Consider the following 17,694-nt stretch of genomic DNA (forward strand, 5'->3'; position numbering starts at 1 on the left):
TTGCTCCTGTGGGGATTGGCCACAGTATTGAGTATGTAAGTCGCTTTGGATACAAGTGTCTAACAAGTCACATATGTTATGTCTTTTTTCAGACGTTTCCCTATAATCTTTTCTTTTGAGAAATACTGGACATTTATTCATTTCTTGAAGCTTCAAAAACACAAATTGAAATGATCATATTCAGAGGGAAAATGTATTCCTTAATGAAAGTGATAACTCAGAAATGTAAAATGTGACAAGAAGCCCAAATCAGACCCTGAATTTTTTATGAGATACAAGCTGATAAAAAAAAGTGTATGCCTGAAAAGTAGCTAGTAACTTTATCCTGTCAAACGTGTCTGAAAAGACAAGAGCGTCCTTTATCACTTCATATATTACATGTTCATACGTGTGTACAAGTTGTACAGAAAGTGTTCCACAGGCAGAGCAGTGGGAGGTAAATGGATAACCAGCATGAGACCGGAGATCAAACTCTCTTACAAGAGACACCAGAACATGTTCGAATGTGAGCACAATTGTGTTTTTTCTTTGGAAGATGTTCATTTAATGTCTGGTGATTTGTTGTTTTTACTTTTGGGGGGGGGACCAATCAGAGCAGACTGGGCTCTGGTTTCAGACAGAGGGTGAAAATAGGTGCTGCAGCAGAGGCAGTATGAGAAAGAGCTTTTTGAACATTAAAGCATGAAGACATGTCAGAGTAGAGACACTGAATACTGATATACACCTGAACATCAGCAGGAGAGGACTCTTTAAAGTAGAGACACTACATATTGATATACACCTGAACATCAGCAGGAGAGGACTCTTTAAAGTAGAGATAATACATACTGATATACACCTGAACATTAGCAGGAGAGGACTCTTTAAAGTAGAGACACTACATACTGATATACACCTGAACATCAGCAGGAGAGGACTCTTTAAAGTAGAGACACTACATACTCTTTATAACTGCTCAATGTTTGGCCCTCACTGTTCTCTGTGAAGTGTGTTGAAAGTGATGTAATGTAGCCCCACAGTGTTTAATGCGGACTGAGCACTGCACTGTTTAAAAAGATGGCCCCTCTAAATAATAAATTGCTTGTCCCCAGCCCGTCACCGTGGTAACGAAGGAGGTAATTTGGCTCGTGTGCTCTGATTCAATTGGCGTACAATTAATATACCAGTCATCATTTTGTTTAATGGAAACTCAACTCCTGGCATCTCCTGGTGTTCTTCATGACTGTTTTAGAAGAAGAAATGAACAGGATTTACATGCGAACTAGCTTCAAAGGGACTGATCTTTGGTTTTAAATGAGTGATGTCAGTAGATTGTATCTATGCTGATATGTAGAGAAGTTAATGTGGGTTTGAAAAAGTGAAATATTTAAATTAAAGTGTTTAATTTCAGAACAAAGTTTGGTGTGTTGCCATTTATTTTAGCATCTGCTACAGTAAAACATTGAAGTGAATACGACAATAAAGTCAGTTCTACTAAATGCCTGTGTGATGTTTCACAGTATGTTTAATTCTTTAGAAATTCAACAGCTAATCCCTTAAAGGGGACCTATCATGCAAAATGCACTTTGTGATGTCTTTTATACATAAATGTGTCCCCGGTGTGTCGGGGAGCTCACGCAGCGTCAGAAAATAAAACCCTCTCTCTTTTCCTCCGTACCCAAATCTCTAAAAACGGGGAACAACGGAGCTGATCCAGATTTGCGTCCGATATGACGTAATATCTGAAATGTGGACCCACGGCCCAATCAGAAACGTTGCTATCAGAAACAAAGCCCGAATGTTTTGGACGTAATATGGTCGGTGTTTACATTAGCATAGCTAACACTCAGAGCTAACCTGTACTGGAGAGCGTGTGTGAAGAAGCAGGAAGTAAAAAGGAACTCACCTTGTGGTATAACCGGCAAGAGAGAAAGCCTTTGAGCTCCAAACTGTTTCAGAGAGAATCCTTGATAATCCATGATATGGCGTTTCATCACGGCAGCATTTAGTTTAGACAGTAGCTGCCGGGTCCCGCATGAGCTCAGCCCCCTCTTTTTTTTTATCAATTATTTTTATTTTTTTAAGCTTTATTCCCCAAATCAGCACTTTAGAAACAGGAAGTGAAATAGAGGGATATGAGGCATGGCTAGAATGGGTGATCTGTTTGGTATTTTGAGCAAAACACTTTATAGACATGTTTTTTATATATATCTGAGATGTATGCTATTGCCGAAAAATAGCATGATAGGTGACCTTTAACATAAAGGGATAAAATAAACACTGTCTCAACTTTTTAAAGAGTTCTGAAGTGATACTTGTTGTGGTTACAAAACCACGGGAAGCTTATCATAAACTCTGCACAGAAAATATGATTTGGAGTGAGCTGAACTATGAAAAAGATCCCTTTCCACCCCCTAATTCCCATCATATAATAACATCCCACCCCTGCAGAGGATGGCCTATGAGTCACCATCATCTCGTGGAGAAGGTGCAGCGGATACACAGCTGACAGGAATCATGATTCAACTCTTTTTAGAGAGACGACAAACCTCAGCAAGATTGCAAAGAGGTTTGAGAACATGGGCAGGTACGTTATATTTTCACATGAGTGAAAACACTTTATGAAGACACTGATTTGGGACTAAAAATATAAATAAACTGATATTTTAAACACCTAAACAAATTACCCCAGATTGTGTTTTTCTGAAAAAGTGGGAAACTAAGAAGATGTCGGTCACAAAGCTCCCTATTCCCTAAAGCTCTTTAGGGAATAGTGAGGAACCCCTGACCCTTATAATATATAATAATATTTATATTATTGTATTTATGATATAGGTCTTAAAGGGTTTTATCTAATATTATTTATTTAACAGTTTTAATAGCAACATTTCCTTTTACGTTGATTTTTTAATATTTTAATCAATTAACCTTTCTTAGAATTATGACTTTTTGTTTTGCTATTATCTTTTTCTTTGTGTTGTACTTCATCTTATATGGTTATACATTGATCGACTTAGTTGTGCGTCTTCTTTTCCGAGAGGAATCATTATTAATTAAATTAGTTTTTTTATTATCATACCTTTTGTGTCTCTTAACATGTTATATTTTGTTGCTATGCTGCTTGTGTCTGTAAAGTTTTTAACATCTGATCTGAGGGGAACTTGTCGTTTGTTTTTTACTTGTGATGTGTCGTCTTTTCATACAGCACTTTGAGCTGCACGTGCTGTATGAAAAGTGCTATATAAACAAAGCTTATTATTATTATAAATTCGTAGAAAACTCAGAAAAAGATTTTGCGGGAAAAATAACTTGTCTTGCAAAACCGATTGTGTTTTTCTGAAAAAGTGGGAAACTATTTAAGAAGAAGTCAGCCTCACAAATTCAGCCGCTTATCAGTTTGTTTTGGGTGAATCAGAAGGTCTTTCGGGATTAGTGAGGAACCCCTGACCCTTAAAAAAAATAGTGGAAAACTTCGAAAAAGATTTTAAAGGAAAAATCACTTTTCTTGCAAAACCAACCACCTGATTTTGCCCTGACTCATCCCCATGTTTTAATCCCTCTGTGTGCAGAAGGAGAAACCTTCCCCTCACCTCTGGCACTCGCTGGCGTGCAGAACCAGGTCCTGGTTGTTCTTGGCGCTGACGGTGAGCTCGTGCTCCGTCGGGTTGAAGACGTCGAGCAGGAGGTGACACTGACGGGTGCTGAGGACAGAAAGAGAAACAAGAGCTGAGTGCACAAACCAAAACCTGTCCAGTTACTAGAGGTGCACAGAATACGGATTCAAGTATATTAAAGGTCACCTATTATACTGACCTTCATCAATATATCTCAGATCTCAGATATATACAGAGCCTGTCTCTGATTGGCTGAAACACCAAACAGATCATTGCAGCATTACCCATAATCCCCTCTGTTTCAGCCCTGTTTCCAAAGTGCTGATTCTCCGTCTGTTACTTTAGATGAAAATAAGGAAGCCCCTCCCCACGCCCCTCTGAGAGACATTTGGTTACAAAGAACTCAATGGTGCTCTAGGAGGAGATTCAGGTGATAAGGTGGGGGGGGGGGGGGGTTACCTTGGTTGCTGATTGGCTAATGGTTACACAAGACAAAACATCATTATGACATCATAAAGTGGCCAAAATCTGATCGGCTCATTTTCAGACAGGTTTTTATAGAAATGGATCAAAAAGAGAGAGAATCTTTGTTCCTGAAACTTTCAGAGTCTCTTTCCACAGAGGGGACACATGTTGATGAAGAAGAGACATGAAGAAGAGGGGACACATGTTGATGTAGAAGAGACATGAAGAAGAGGGGGACACATGTTGATGTAGAAGAGACATGAAGAAGAGGGGACACATGTTGATGTAGAAGAGACATGAAAGAAGAGGGGACACATGTTTGATGTAGAAGAGACATGAAGAAGAGGGGACACATGTTGATGTAGAAGAGACATGAAGAAGAGGGGACCACAGTTGATGTAGAAGAGACACTGGAGAAGAGGGGACACATGTTGATGTAGGAGAGACATGAAGAAGAGGGGACACATGTTGATGTAGAAGAGACATGAAGAAGAGGGGGACACATGTGATGTTAGAAGAGACATGAAGAAGAGGGGACACGTGTTGATGTAGAAGAGACATGGAGAAGAGGGGACACATGTTGATGTAGAAGAGACATGGAGAAGAGGGGACACATGTTGATGTAGAAGAGACATGAAGAAGAGGGGACACATGTTGATGTAGAAGAGACGTGAAGAAGAGAGGACACATGCTGATGTAGAAGAGACATGAAGAAGAGGGGACACTTGTTGATGTAGAAGAGACATGGAGAAGAGGGGACACATGTTGATGTAGAAGAGACGTGAAGAAGAGGGGACACATGTTGATGTAGAAGAGACATGAAGAAGAGGGGACACATGTTGATGAGAAGAGACATGGAGAAGAGGGGACACATGTTGATGTAGAAGCAGAGCATGAAGAAGAGGGGACACATGTTGATGTAGAAGAGACATGAAGAAGAGGGGACACATGTTGATGTAGAAGAGACGTGAAGAAGAGGGGACACATGTTGATGATTAGAAGAGACATTGAAGAAGAGGGGACACATCTGATTGATAGAAGAGACATGAAGACGAGGGACACATGTTGATGTAGAAGAAGAGACATGAAGAAGAGGGGACACATGTTGATGTAGAAGAGACATGAAGAAGAGGGGACACATGTTGATGTAGAAGAGACATGGAAGAGGGGACACATGGTGATGTGAAAGAGACATGAAGAAGAGGGGACACATGTTGATGTAGAAGAGACATGGAAGAAGAGGGGACACTGTGATGTAGAAGAGACATGAAGAAGAGGGGACACATGTTGATGTAGAAAGACATGAAGAAGGGGACACGTGTGATGTAGAAGATACATGAAGAAGAGGGGACACATGTTGATGTAGAAGAGACATGAGAAGAGGGGAACATGTTGATGTAGAAGAGACAGAATGAAGAGGGGACACATGTTGATGTAGAAGAGACATGAAGAAGAGGGGACACATGTTGATGTAGAAGAGACATGAAGAAGAGGGGACACATGTTGATGTAGAAGAGACATGAAGAAGAGGGGACACATGTTGATGTAGAAGAACATGAAGAAGAGGGGACACATTTGATGTAGAAGAGACATGAAGAAGAGGGGACACATGTTGATGTAGAAGAGACATGAAGAAGAGGGGACACATGTTGATGTAGAAGAGACATGAAGAAGAGGGGACACATGTTGATGTAAGAGACATGAAGAAGAGGGGACACATGTTGATGTAGAAGAGACATGAAGAAGAGGGGACACATGTTGATGTAGAAGAGACATGAAGAAGAGGGGACACATGTTGATGTAGAAGAGACATGAAGAAGAGGGGACACATGTTGATGTAGAAGAGACATTGAAGAAGAGGGGACACATGTTGATGTAGAAGAGACATGAAGAAGAGGGGACACATGTTGATGTAGAAGAGACATGAAGAAGAGGGACACATGTTGATGTAAGAAGAGACATGAAGAAGAGGGGACACATGTTGATGTAGAAGAGACATGAAGAAGAGGGGACACATGTTGATGTAGAAGAGACATGAAGAAGAGGGGACACATGTTGATGTAGAAGAGACATGAAGAAGAGGGGACACAATGTTGATGTAGAAGAGACATGAAGAAGAGGGGACACATGTTGATGTAGAAGAGACATGAAGAAGAGGGGACACATGTTGATGTAGAAGAGACATGAAGAAGAGGGGACACATGTTGATGTAGAAGAGACATGAGAAGAGGGGACACATGTTGATGTAGAAGAGACATGAAGAAGAGGGGACACATGTTGATGTGTAGAAGAGACATGAAGAAGAGGGGACACCATGTTGATGTAGAAGAGACATGAAGAAGAGGGGACACATGTTGATGTAAGAAGAGACATGAAGAAGGAGGGGACACATGTGATGATAGAAGAGACATGAAGAAGAGGGGATCACATGTTGATGCTAGAAGAGACAATGAAGAGGGGACACATGTTGAGTAGAAGAGACATGAAAGAGGGGACACATGTTGATGTAGAAGAGACATGAGAAGAGGGGACACATGTTGATGTAAGAAGAGACATGAAGAAGAGGGGACCACATGTTGATGTAAGAGAGGACATGAAGAAGGGGACACATGTTGATGTAGAAGAGACATGAAGAAGAGGGGACACATGTTGATGTAGAAGAGACATGAAGAAGAGGGGACACATGTTGATGTAGAAGAGACATGAAGAAGAGGGGACACATGTTGATGTAGAAGAGACATGAAGAAGAGGGGACACATGTTGATGTAGAAGAGACATGAAGAAGAGGGGACACATGTTGATGTAGAAGAGACATGAAGAAGAGGGGACACATGTTGATGTAGAAGAGACATGAAGAAGGGGATTTTGTATAATAGGTGACCTTTCAAACTAAGATGTTATCAAACTAAATGTGTGTGGTGGAAGGCAGACCCCCCACTGAGCCCCAATAATCAGCAGAAGTGATTTTAAATGACTTAGAAGTTTCTTTACATGTTGTAAAGGACTACCTGAGACACTTTGCGCTGTGCTTCAGAAGAGTGATTCACATTGATGACATGATTTGGACTCTGATATTTAAGATAAGATAATATGTTAAACAGAACACGACACTTTGATAGTGTATGCATTGTTATAGAGAGCATTAGTTTGGAGCAACTGTTTGAACAAAGGTGATATTGCCATGTTTTTCTAACATCATCATCACACATTTTGAGCAGTCACAATTACAAGATGTGAAATTAGAGACAATCTTCAAACCCTTATATTCTTAGGAAACCCAATTAGAAAGTACTTTCTTTTTGCACTGGCTCAACCTGACGCACAGCAGCCTTTTAGACAAAGCGGACTTCATAAATCATGCACGTATGCATGCATGGGGTGCCCATATAACCTGTGCATAATGACGTGTTTATGTGAGTTTATACTTTATGCATGAGCTTGTGATTACTTTCTAAAAATACACGGCCGCATACGAGCGCGGATGCATGAGATCAAGAGAAGACACGATGTGAGGTACTCATCAATACTTGTCCTAACATCAAAAGGTGGCGAAGCTTTCATCAGCCCGGCTGCAGCGGCCATTTCAACGTCAGCCCGGCCGGCTTTTGTCATGCAGATCATAAGAGGAGCAATTTGTGATGTAGATGAAGACCGGAGAGATGATCCAGGCCTTTCAAAGAGTTAATTTTAACCCTCAAGTAGGTGCTTTTTATTTTATTTTTTATGACGGATAAAAGCAGCTGATCTGTCAAAACAGAAAGCGAGGACAGACTGTTCAACATTTCCAGGGTGCTCTGGTATTAATGCGGTCTAAAAATAAAGTGACCCTTCTCTACATTGAACTACTAATTGATGTACATATACTATCCATATGTTTTGCTTAAGGTTTTTTTTCCAGGAGGCACCATCTCGACATTAAAGAGTTTCCTTTAAAATACAGATTATAATTAGGGCGTTAAAGTCCTCCTGAATCCTTTATTTTCTTGTTCATAATCAAATATATTTATCACATAATTATGGTTATGTTGTTGAGCTGGAGACACTCTAAAGCAGGGGTCTCAAACTCAAGGCCCGGGGGCCAAATCCGGCCCGCGACTTCATTTTATGTGGCCCCGCAAGAGCTTGCAAAGAATATAATACGTTTATTATACTGTTACATTCCACTTTGCAGAAGCAGGTTGCCCATAAACTACATGTCCCACAATGCATCTCGTTTTGTGACATGCACACTGATGAGACTTGCAATTATTTGCCCTAGACTTCTGCTTTCAGACGTAGTTAATTACTAAGTTATTATCCTATCCGATAATAATCCAATTCAGAGGCAATAATGTAATATAAATACATTATTTTATATATATATTATATATTTATATAGTTACAACCGGCCCTTTGAGTGCAACCTTTATGCGAATGTGGCCCGCGATGAAATTGAGTTTGACATCCCTGCTCTAAAGCCACCTGAGACAAATATATATGTTGTGATATTGGGCTATACACTTTTTAAAGGACAACTTAATACTGATTTACACGGTTTGGTAAAATAAATTAATATCCATAGTTAGATTGCCTTATTTAGTCTATTTAATTTATGTGGTGTTATAGGGTGACGCGTCCTAAAACCCGGAAGTAAACTCCTTCTGGTTCCTTCGCCAAAAACGCAATGCAATTTCTCCATAGGTATTAATAATAGGTCTATATCGATACAGATTTGTTTTAAAATTCTGATAAACTGCAGACGTTTTTAAAAAAAAAGTGTTATATACTTATTGTTCTTTTTGTATTTATTGTAAACATTGCTTTTATTTTTTTTATAAATTATACTTTTTTTATACTTTTTGAAAATGGTGTTGTCTCTTTTTTAACAACTGAATTACTCTTATTGTGCAAGGCAATGTTCTTGTATGTGAAAACCTACTTTCCAATCAACCTGATTCTGATATTCCTTTTCTAAATAAAATTCTACCCCCCCTCTTCTTTTAAATCTCAGGTTAATGGAGGCTTAACTTAAGCTTGCCCAAGTCTCTAATAAACTGCTGTGCCAATTAAAACATATTTTTTAAGGCCTACTCGTGTTTCTTTAATTGTCTCGTTGTCTTTGTCAGCGGACGTGATGAACGTGCTGAGTGGAGGCACTGATTTATAGCCCCGGGGCGTTTAGCTGAGGTGATAAATCAGAGCACCAGTTAACAAACACAGGCTCATTGCTCTTAACATAAGTACCCGATATTAAGTGAAGGAAAAAGAGGATGTAGAAGAGAGACAATGTGGAGAAGCATCAAAGAGTTAAAGATGACAGGATGAGCTGAAATGATCCTGAACAGTGGTGGGACATTTGATATAAGAACTATTATAAGAACTATTATTGAAGCTTCAACACTAGAAGGAACTGATTCACGACACATAATAGTTGTTGTTCTGCTGAGTGACTACGCACAGCAACAACATCAAAGCTAAATTAATAATTCAAACTGCCAATAGGAGGCCTTTTTATGCCTTGTGGGGTTTTCCCTGTCCGGTAGTGTCACTTTGTAACACTCGTGCTTCTAAGTGGTTGACCAATCACAACACAGCCGGCCAGCTAACCAATCAGAGCAGACTGGGCTCTGGTTTCAGACAGAGGGTGAAAATAGGTGCTGCAGCACAGGCAGACACTACATACTGATATACACCTGAACATCAGCAGGAGAGGACTCTTTAAAATAGAGACACTACATACTGATATACACCTGGACATCAGCAGGAGAGGACTCTTTAAAATAGAGACACTACATACTGATATACACCTGGACATCAGCAGGAGAGGACTCTTTAAAATAGAGACACTACATACTGATATACACCTGAACATCAGCAGGAGAGGACTCTTTAAAGTAGAGACACTACATACTGATATACACCTGAACATCAGCAGGAGAGGACTCTTTAAAGTAGAGACACTACATACTGATATACACCTGAACATCAGCAGGAGAGGACTCTTTAAAGTAGAGACACTACATACTGATATACACCTGAACATCAGCAGGAGAGGACTCTTTAAAGTAGAGACACTATATACTCATATACACCTGAACATCAGCAGGAGAGGACTCTTTAAAATAGAGACACTACATACTGATATACACCTTGACATCAGCAGGAGAGGACTCTTTAAAATAGAGACACTACATACTGATATACACCTGAACATCAGCAGGAGAGGACTCTTTAAAGTAGAGACACTACATACTGATATACACCTGAACATCAGCAGGAGAGGACTCTTTAAAGTAGAGACACTACATACTGATATACACCTGGACATCAGCAGGAGAGGACTCTTTAAAGTAGAGACACTACATACTGATATACACCTGAACTTCAGCAGGAGAGGACTCTTTAAAGTAGAGACACTACATACTGATATACACCTGAACATCAGCAGGAGAGGACTCTTTAAAGTAGAGACACTACATACTGATATACACCTGAACATCAGCAGGAGAGGACTCTTTAAAGTAGAGACACTACATACTGATATACACCTGAACATCAGCAGGAGAGGACTCTTTAAAGTAGAGACAATACATACTGATATACACCTGAACATTAGCAGGAGAGGACTCTTTAAAGTAGAGACACAACATACTAATATACACCTGAACATCAGCAGGAGAGGACTCTTTAAAGTAGAGACACTACATACTGATATACACCTGAACATCAGCAGGAGAGGACTATTTAAAGTAGAGACACTACATACTGATATACACCTGAACATTAGCAGGAGAGGACTCTTTAAAGTAGAGACACTACATACTGATATACACCTGAACATTAGCAGGAGAGGACTCTTTAAAGTAGAGACACAACATACTGATATACACCTGAACATCAGCAGGAGAGGACTATTTAAAGTAGAGACACTACATACTGATATACACCTGGACATCAGCAGGAGAGGACTCTTTAAAATAGAGACACTACATACTGATATACACCTGAACATCAGCAGGAGAGGACTCTTTAAAGTAGAGACACTACATACTGATATACACCTGAACATCAGCAGGAGAGGACTCTTTAAAGTAGAGACACTACATACTGATATACACCTGGACATCAGCAGGAGAGGACTCTTTAAAGTAGAGACACTACATACTGATATACACCTGAACTTCAGCAGGAGAGGACTCTTTAAAGTAGAGACACTACATACTGATATACACCTGAACATCAGCAGGAGAGGACTCTTTAAAGTAGAGACACTACATACTGATATACACCTGAACATCAGCAGGAGAGGACTCTTTAAAGTAGAGACACTACATACTGATATACACCTGAACATCAGCAGGAGAGGACTCTTTAAAGTAGAGACAATACATACTGATATACACCTGAACATTAGCAGGAGAGGACTCTTTAAAGTAGAGACACAACATACTAATATACACCTGAACATCAGCAGGAGAGGACTCTTTAAAGTAGAGACACTACATACTGATATACACCTGAACATTAGCAGGAGAGGACTCTTTAAAGTAGAGACACAACATACTGATATACACCTGAACATCAGCAGGAGAGGACTATTTAAAGTAGAGACACTACATACTGATATACACCTTAACATCAGCAGGAGAGGACTCTTTAAAGTAGAGACACTATATACTGATATACACCTTAACATCAGCAGGAGAGGACTCTTTAAAGTAGAGACACTACATACTGATATACACCTTAACATCAGCAGGAGAGGACTCTTTAAAGTAGAGACACTACATACTGATATACACCTGAACATCAGCAGGAGAGGACTCTTTAAAGTAGAGACACTACATACTGATATACACCTGAACATCAGCAGGAGAGGACTCTTTAAAGTAGAGGCAATACATACTGATATACACCTGAACATCAGCAGGAGGACTCTTTAAAGTAGAGGCAATACATACTGATATACACCTGAACAGCAGCAGGAGAGGACTCTTTAAAGGAGAGACACTACATACTGATATACACCTAAACATCAGCAGGAGAGGACTCTTTAAAGTAGAGGCAATACATACTGATATACACCTGAACATCAGCAGGAGGACTTTTTAAAGTAGAGACACTACATACTGATATACACCTGAACATCAGCAGGAGAGGACTCTTTAAAGTAGAGACACTAGATACTGATATACACCTGAACATCAACAGGAGAGGACTCTTTAAAGTAGAGACACTACATACTGATACACACCTGAACATCAACAGGAGAGGACTCTTTAAAGTAGAGACACTACATACTGATATACACCTGAACATCAGCAGGAGAGGACTCTTTAAAGTAGAGACACTACATACTGATATACACCTGAACATCAGCAGGAGAGGACTCTTTAAAGTAGAGACACTACATACTGATATACACCTGAACACTAGCAGGAGAGGACTCTTTAAAGTAGAGACACTACATACTGATATACACCTGAACATCAGCAGGAAAGGACTCTTTAAAGTAGAGACACTACATACTGATACACACCTGAACATCAACAGGAGAGGACTCTTTAAAGTAGAGACACTACATACTGATATACACCTGAACATCAGCAGGAGAGGACTCTTTAAAGTAGAGACACTACATACTGATATACACCTGAACATCAGCAGGAGAGGACTCTTTAAAGTAGAGACACTACATACTGATATACACCTGAACACTAGCAGGAGAGGACTCTTTAAAGTAGAGACACTACATACTGATATACACCTGAACATCAGCAGGAGAGGACTCTTTAAAGTAGAGACACTACATACTGATATACACCTGAACATCAGCAGGAGAGGACTCTTTAAAGGAGAGACACTAAAGATGAATAAGAACCTGGAAATGAGCAAAATATGTCCTTTTTAGATCAGTATTCTGTCAAGCTGCTATGCACAGCAACAATATCTAAGTTAAAAACAACTTCCTAACTGCCAACATGGTTTAAAACTACTTCATTTTTTAAATTGGCGAGATGTGGAGGAAACAAATCTCCCTGCGGCACCTCAAAGTGAACAAAAATCGAACCTGCTTCATTGCCCATTATGTTCAAAGCATATCATCCATCAGTTCAATATCAATATGTCTTCCTTATTAGCTTAAATGAAGCACACACTTCGCTGGCATCTGCTGAGTGTTTATAGGTGTGTAAAGAAAGGAGTATGTACTATGAACACCTACCTGATTGTATTTATAAAGTGCAAATTTGAATTTTTAAGTCCACAAGTATTTCAGGTTTAGCTGCTGGTATACATAAAATAAATGACAGTGTGTATATATGAGAACCCTACCACACAAACAAATTAACCATGATGTCAGCATGTTGCTCTTATTGATTGAAAAAGGACACTGTTGCAGAGTAGCTCTCTAATCCTAGCGCTACTGCGTCAAAACCAGTCCGATCATCTTCGTTTCTACTTCAGGAATAACCAGCAAATCGATAGGGACACTGACTGGGTATTCATTTTAACGTGGGACATTCTTATTGTGAAGAAGGAGGTACAACAACTAACTGAAACCAAATAAAGTTGCCTGAGGGGGCTAGCAATGCAAAGATCAATAGAGCTGGGCCCACATCTCAGTAAATTATTTAAATCTGCGATCAATAAGTGCTGATTTTGCAGCTCTGCTCCGGCACAAAAACGTGACAAACACCCTCCACACGAAATAACAGCCTTAATTAGCCGGGCTGGATTTAGAGAGCTGCCAATGATGGGCTATTTTTAGCGACGGGAGCCAATAAGAGACAATTGACTGTAACTTCATGTCCACGTTTAAAGATTGAATACCAAGTGAGACGCAGCACAAATGTAATTGCTGGCTTGTCAGCATGTGCCACGTCTGAAATAACGATGTGAATTAATTCAGAAACAGTCCCTAAAAGGCTAGTTCACTTTGAAAATGATAGTGTTAAGCCAAGCAGATAGAGACCGATCTGCCCAATTTACAAGATAACAGTCTTTGAGATTTCTGCTTTTGGTCCCCTCGAGTTAAAACTAAATATGGAGAAGAAACATTGAAGTATTATGGTCGGTATATGTCTGGATCGAACTACCATACAACTAGAGGTAAGCTGCAACTCTCCCTGAAGACTTTTCGTTCAGCTTTTATTGAATCAAACAACGATACATATCTTACACGGCACTACAAACGTAAGTCTTGACATGTTTGTAAATGTGATTGTCTTAATACTTTTAATGTTTATTTTCTTAAAGCATTTTGAATCAACGTTTTGCTCAGAAGGGCTATTATGTAGAAACAACTTGCTTTGTGTTGCTAATGCACAGCAGAAACTAAGCTACACTATAGTTTATTTTGAGTCTTGGTATTGGCCAACGGTTAAACTCAAAATGTCCTCCCTTTTAGCTCGGTTTTTGGTCCCCACCAACTACCTCAAAAATGCCTCAAATGCCAGTAACAAATCTGGATGCCAGCTGCGTTCTGGACTAGCTGCAGGCATCTAATTGACGCCTGGTCCATACCCACATACAGAGCGTTGCAATAGTCCAGTGTCGAGGTCACAAAGGTATTAATAACCCTTTCTAGGTCTTTAAAAGATAGACTTGGTCTTGGCCAATAGTCGTATTAAAAAAAAAAGAAGCAGGTTTTGACTACGGTGCTGACCTGCTTATCACATTTAAAAGCGCTATTGAAGGTCACTCCAAGGTTCGTAACAGAGGGGAGGATGTTTTTATTAAGGAATGAGCTGCCAACACCATAACTGAAGCCCTATGGAGAGCTGTGATGTAGGTTTTCATAAAGCATATTCAAGTAACAAGCATAATTGACCTACATTTGATTTACTTTTCCAACTTATAACTGAACTTATAAGGCAGTATATCTCTAGTGAGCGGCCTATCCCTTTGTATATTTTTCTGTATGTGGCCCTCGGTGAAAAAAGTTTGGACACCCCTGGCTTAAAGCATTTGAAGTAAAATAGATCAATTGTTTCTTTTCATGTTTACTCTAGACAACATGTTTTTTTAAGGTTTTCATAGGACTTATTTCTTCAAAAGAAAGTAGTTTAATAAAAAACGTTTACAGGGACATCTGCTAGCTGACAGAAGGAAAATTGAGGGTTTTTCTTCATAAAGGAGCTGCCAAGTGTTCGAGTTACACGATGCACAGGATGCACTTTGAGGAAAGCACATCACAGGATCAGTTCCCTTCTCCCAGTAGAGCAATATCTTTTTTTACCAGGGCAACATCATGTTGAGAGAATGGGATTTTAACAGGTCCCTGGAAAATATGGATCACTGAGTCTTTCACACATCCTGCCTCTCCGTCCCTTTAACAGATCCGTCACCTTACACTGTCAGGGTGGAGAAAATAGGATCCAAGTGCAGTTCAAAATTACAAAAAGGTTTGTTAACAAAAAGTGAGCTTTATTAAAAAAAGACATGAAAAACAAAAAACTAATTAACAAAACCAAAACCGGGGAGCTCGACAGACGGGAACACACTTACAGACGGGAACAGGCAGGAGACATGGGGTGTTTCTCAATGTCGAGTAAAGCTGCTCCAGAGCCGCTATTTTAAGCATACTACGTCATCGAGTGCCGCCGAAGGACTGTTCCAATGTCCAGCATACTTGGAATTCTACCGAGCCCGGCGTACTTCGTTTGGAGACATTTCGAGGCTGCACATGTGTAGACTCCACGGTCTTAAAATCCCCACAATGCTTTGCGCACGGACCAATTTCCCCAAATCTGTGGCGGAAAATGTAAGGCGGGGCTTCTCATGTGACGCACACCTGCACACTTGCTCGCCTGTTCCACTCTTTGTTTTCCTAATGCCAGGAAGGATTCTTGCCTCGCTTCTGAAGCAAGTGACTCGGAAGACATGTGCTACCAAGCAAGCGTACTCGAGATTGAGAAACACCCATGGACAAGCATAGACGAACATAGGCGAGGCAGGGAACATGGACACGAAGAGACGACAGGTAGCATGGACATGAAATGACGACGAACAGACACGGAGCACAGCGGAAGACAAGACTAAATACACAGAAGGGTAATCACAGGACAAGACACAGCTGGGCAGGGGAGGCAGAAACACAAGGGCAACAGGTGAACCGCAGCCGTTACCGCAGCATCCTGACAAGAACAACCAGATTCAGAGACAGCTTCATCCCACAGGCAATAAGACTGTTAAACAACTGAACTGCTGAAACAATTTCATAACATTCATCTACTTAGTAATTATGTATCTATTATCTAATATATCATTCCAATAACTTGTATATAGACTTGTATTGAACTATTCCAAAACATTTTTATTTTTGTATTACTTTTAATATGTGGAACGACCTGCCCTTGTTAATCAGACAGGCTCCCACACTGTCTGTTTTTAAATCCCGTCTTAAAACCCACCTCTTTTGCATTCGTAAACAAGTAGATTGTTGCTTTTATTTGCTTTCAGTGGTCTATTGTTTTTATTATATGGCTGTTTTAAAAAAAATTATTATTACGTTTATTCTGGTTTGTTTTGTGTTTGTATATCTTATTTTATGTTTTGTGAGCTTATCTCTCTGTACAGCACTTTGGTCTGAAGGTTTTAAAGTGCTATATAAATAAAGTTGGATTGGAATATAGTATATTTTAATATTGGTTAATATTGTCTGCTTATCTGTATTATTGTGTTGCACTGTTGGAGAAGCCTGTGACCTAAGATTTTCAACGACATAATTACTCTGTAGCTATGTTAGTTTGACAATAAAGAACCTTGAACCTTGAACACAATGAGACAATCAGACACACCAGGGAAACTAAAGACAGAGAGGCAAACACAGGAAGTAGGACCAGACAAGACACGAGGAGGAAAACATTTGAAAATACAAGGTGGACAATGAAAACAACAAGGCCCAGAGTGAGGAGGCAAGAGAGAGGAGGAAGAAGTGACTGAATAACGAAGGGAAGAGACACTATTGGTAAGAAGAGGTATTACAAGGTTTAAATATCCTAATCTTTCACAGGAAGACTAGGGATAGTAGAGGAATGAGAGAATATGGTAAGAGATATTTCCAAATATCTGGAACAAACTCCCAGAAACCTGCAGGTCCGCTGCAACTCTGACTACTTTTAAATCCAGGCTGAAGACTTTTCTTTTTGCCGCTGCTTTTAATTGAACTATTCTCATCTCACTCTGCACTGTAACTTTTATTCATGTACCTGTTATTCATGTTTTATTATCTTTGCTTTTTAATGTTTCTAAAGTGTTTTATGCTCTTAATGTCTTTCATTTTCGTAAAGCACTTGTGTTGAAAAGTGCTATATAAATAAACTTGCCTTACAGTACAATGTATAAAGAGAAAGGGTAAAGGCCCTGACACACCACACTGACACCAAATAACACGTCCCGACGGACCCGATTGTTGTGTCGCCTGACGTCTCCTGCGTCTTGGCCAACAAATCGCACTGGAACACACCGCAAAGACTTCAGCCGACGACCAAGTAGCACGTACACACTGCGCATGAGTGGCAATAACTCTCCTTACCAGCAGGCGGCGGTAGTGGGTATTCTTAATTCAAAAGAGGCAACCGGAAGACAGACTGCGTGATATACACAAACAACAAATAGCGTGCGTTCCATTTTCACTCTCGTCCATCACAGACTG

General features: G+C 39.9%; 1 protein-coding gene across 1 annotated transcript in view; it reads right to left on the reverse strand.

Annotated features, from left to right (window-relative positions):
• trappc9 (trafficking protein particle complex 9) overlaps positions 1–17,694 on the reverse strand; it is a 331,469-nt gene that overhangs the window by 134,472 nt on the left and 179,303 nt on the right. The window contains 1 exon segment of the mRNA XM_034226421.1: positions 3,570–3,680. Coding sequence (XP_034082312.1) covers positions 3,570–3,680 — 111 coding nt within the window.

Source organism: Gymnodraco acuticeps, unplaced genomic scaffold (genome assembly GCF_902827175.1).
Source record: "Gymnodraco acuticeps unplaced genomic scaffold, fGymAcu1.1, whole genome shotgun sequence".
Taxonomy (NCBI): Eukaryota; Metazoa; Chordata; class Actinopteri; order Perciformes; family Bathydraconidae; genus Gymnodraco; species Gymnodraco acuticeps.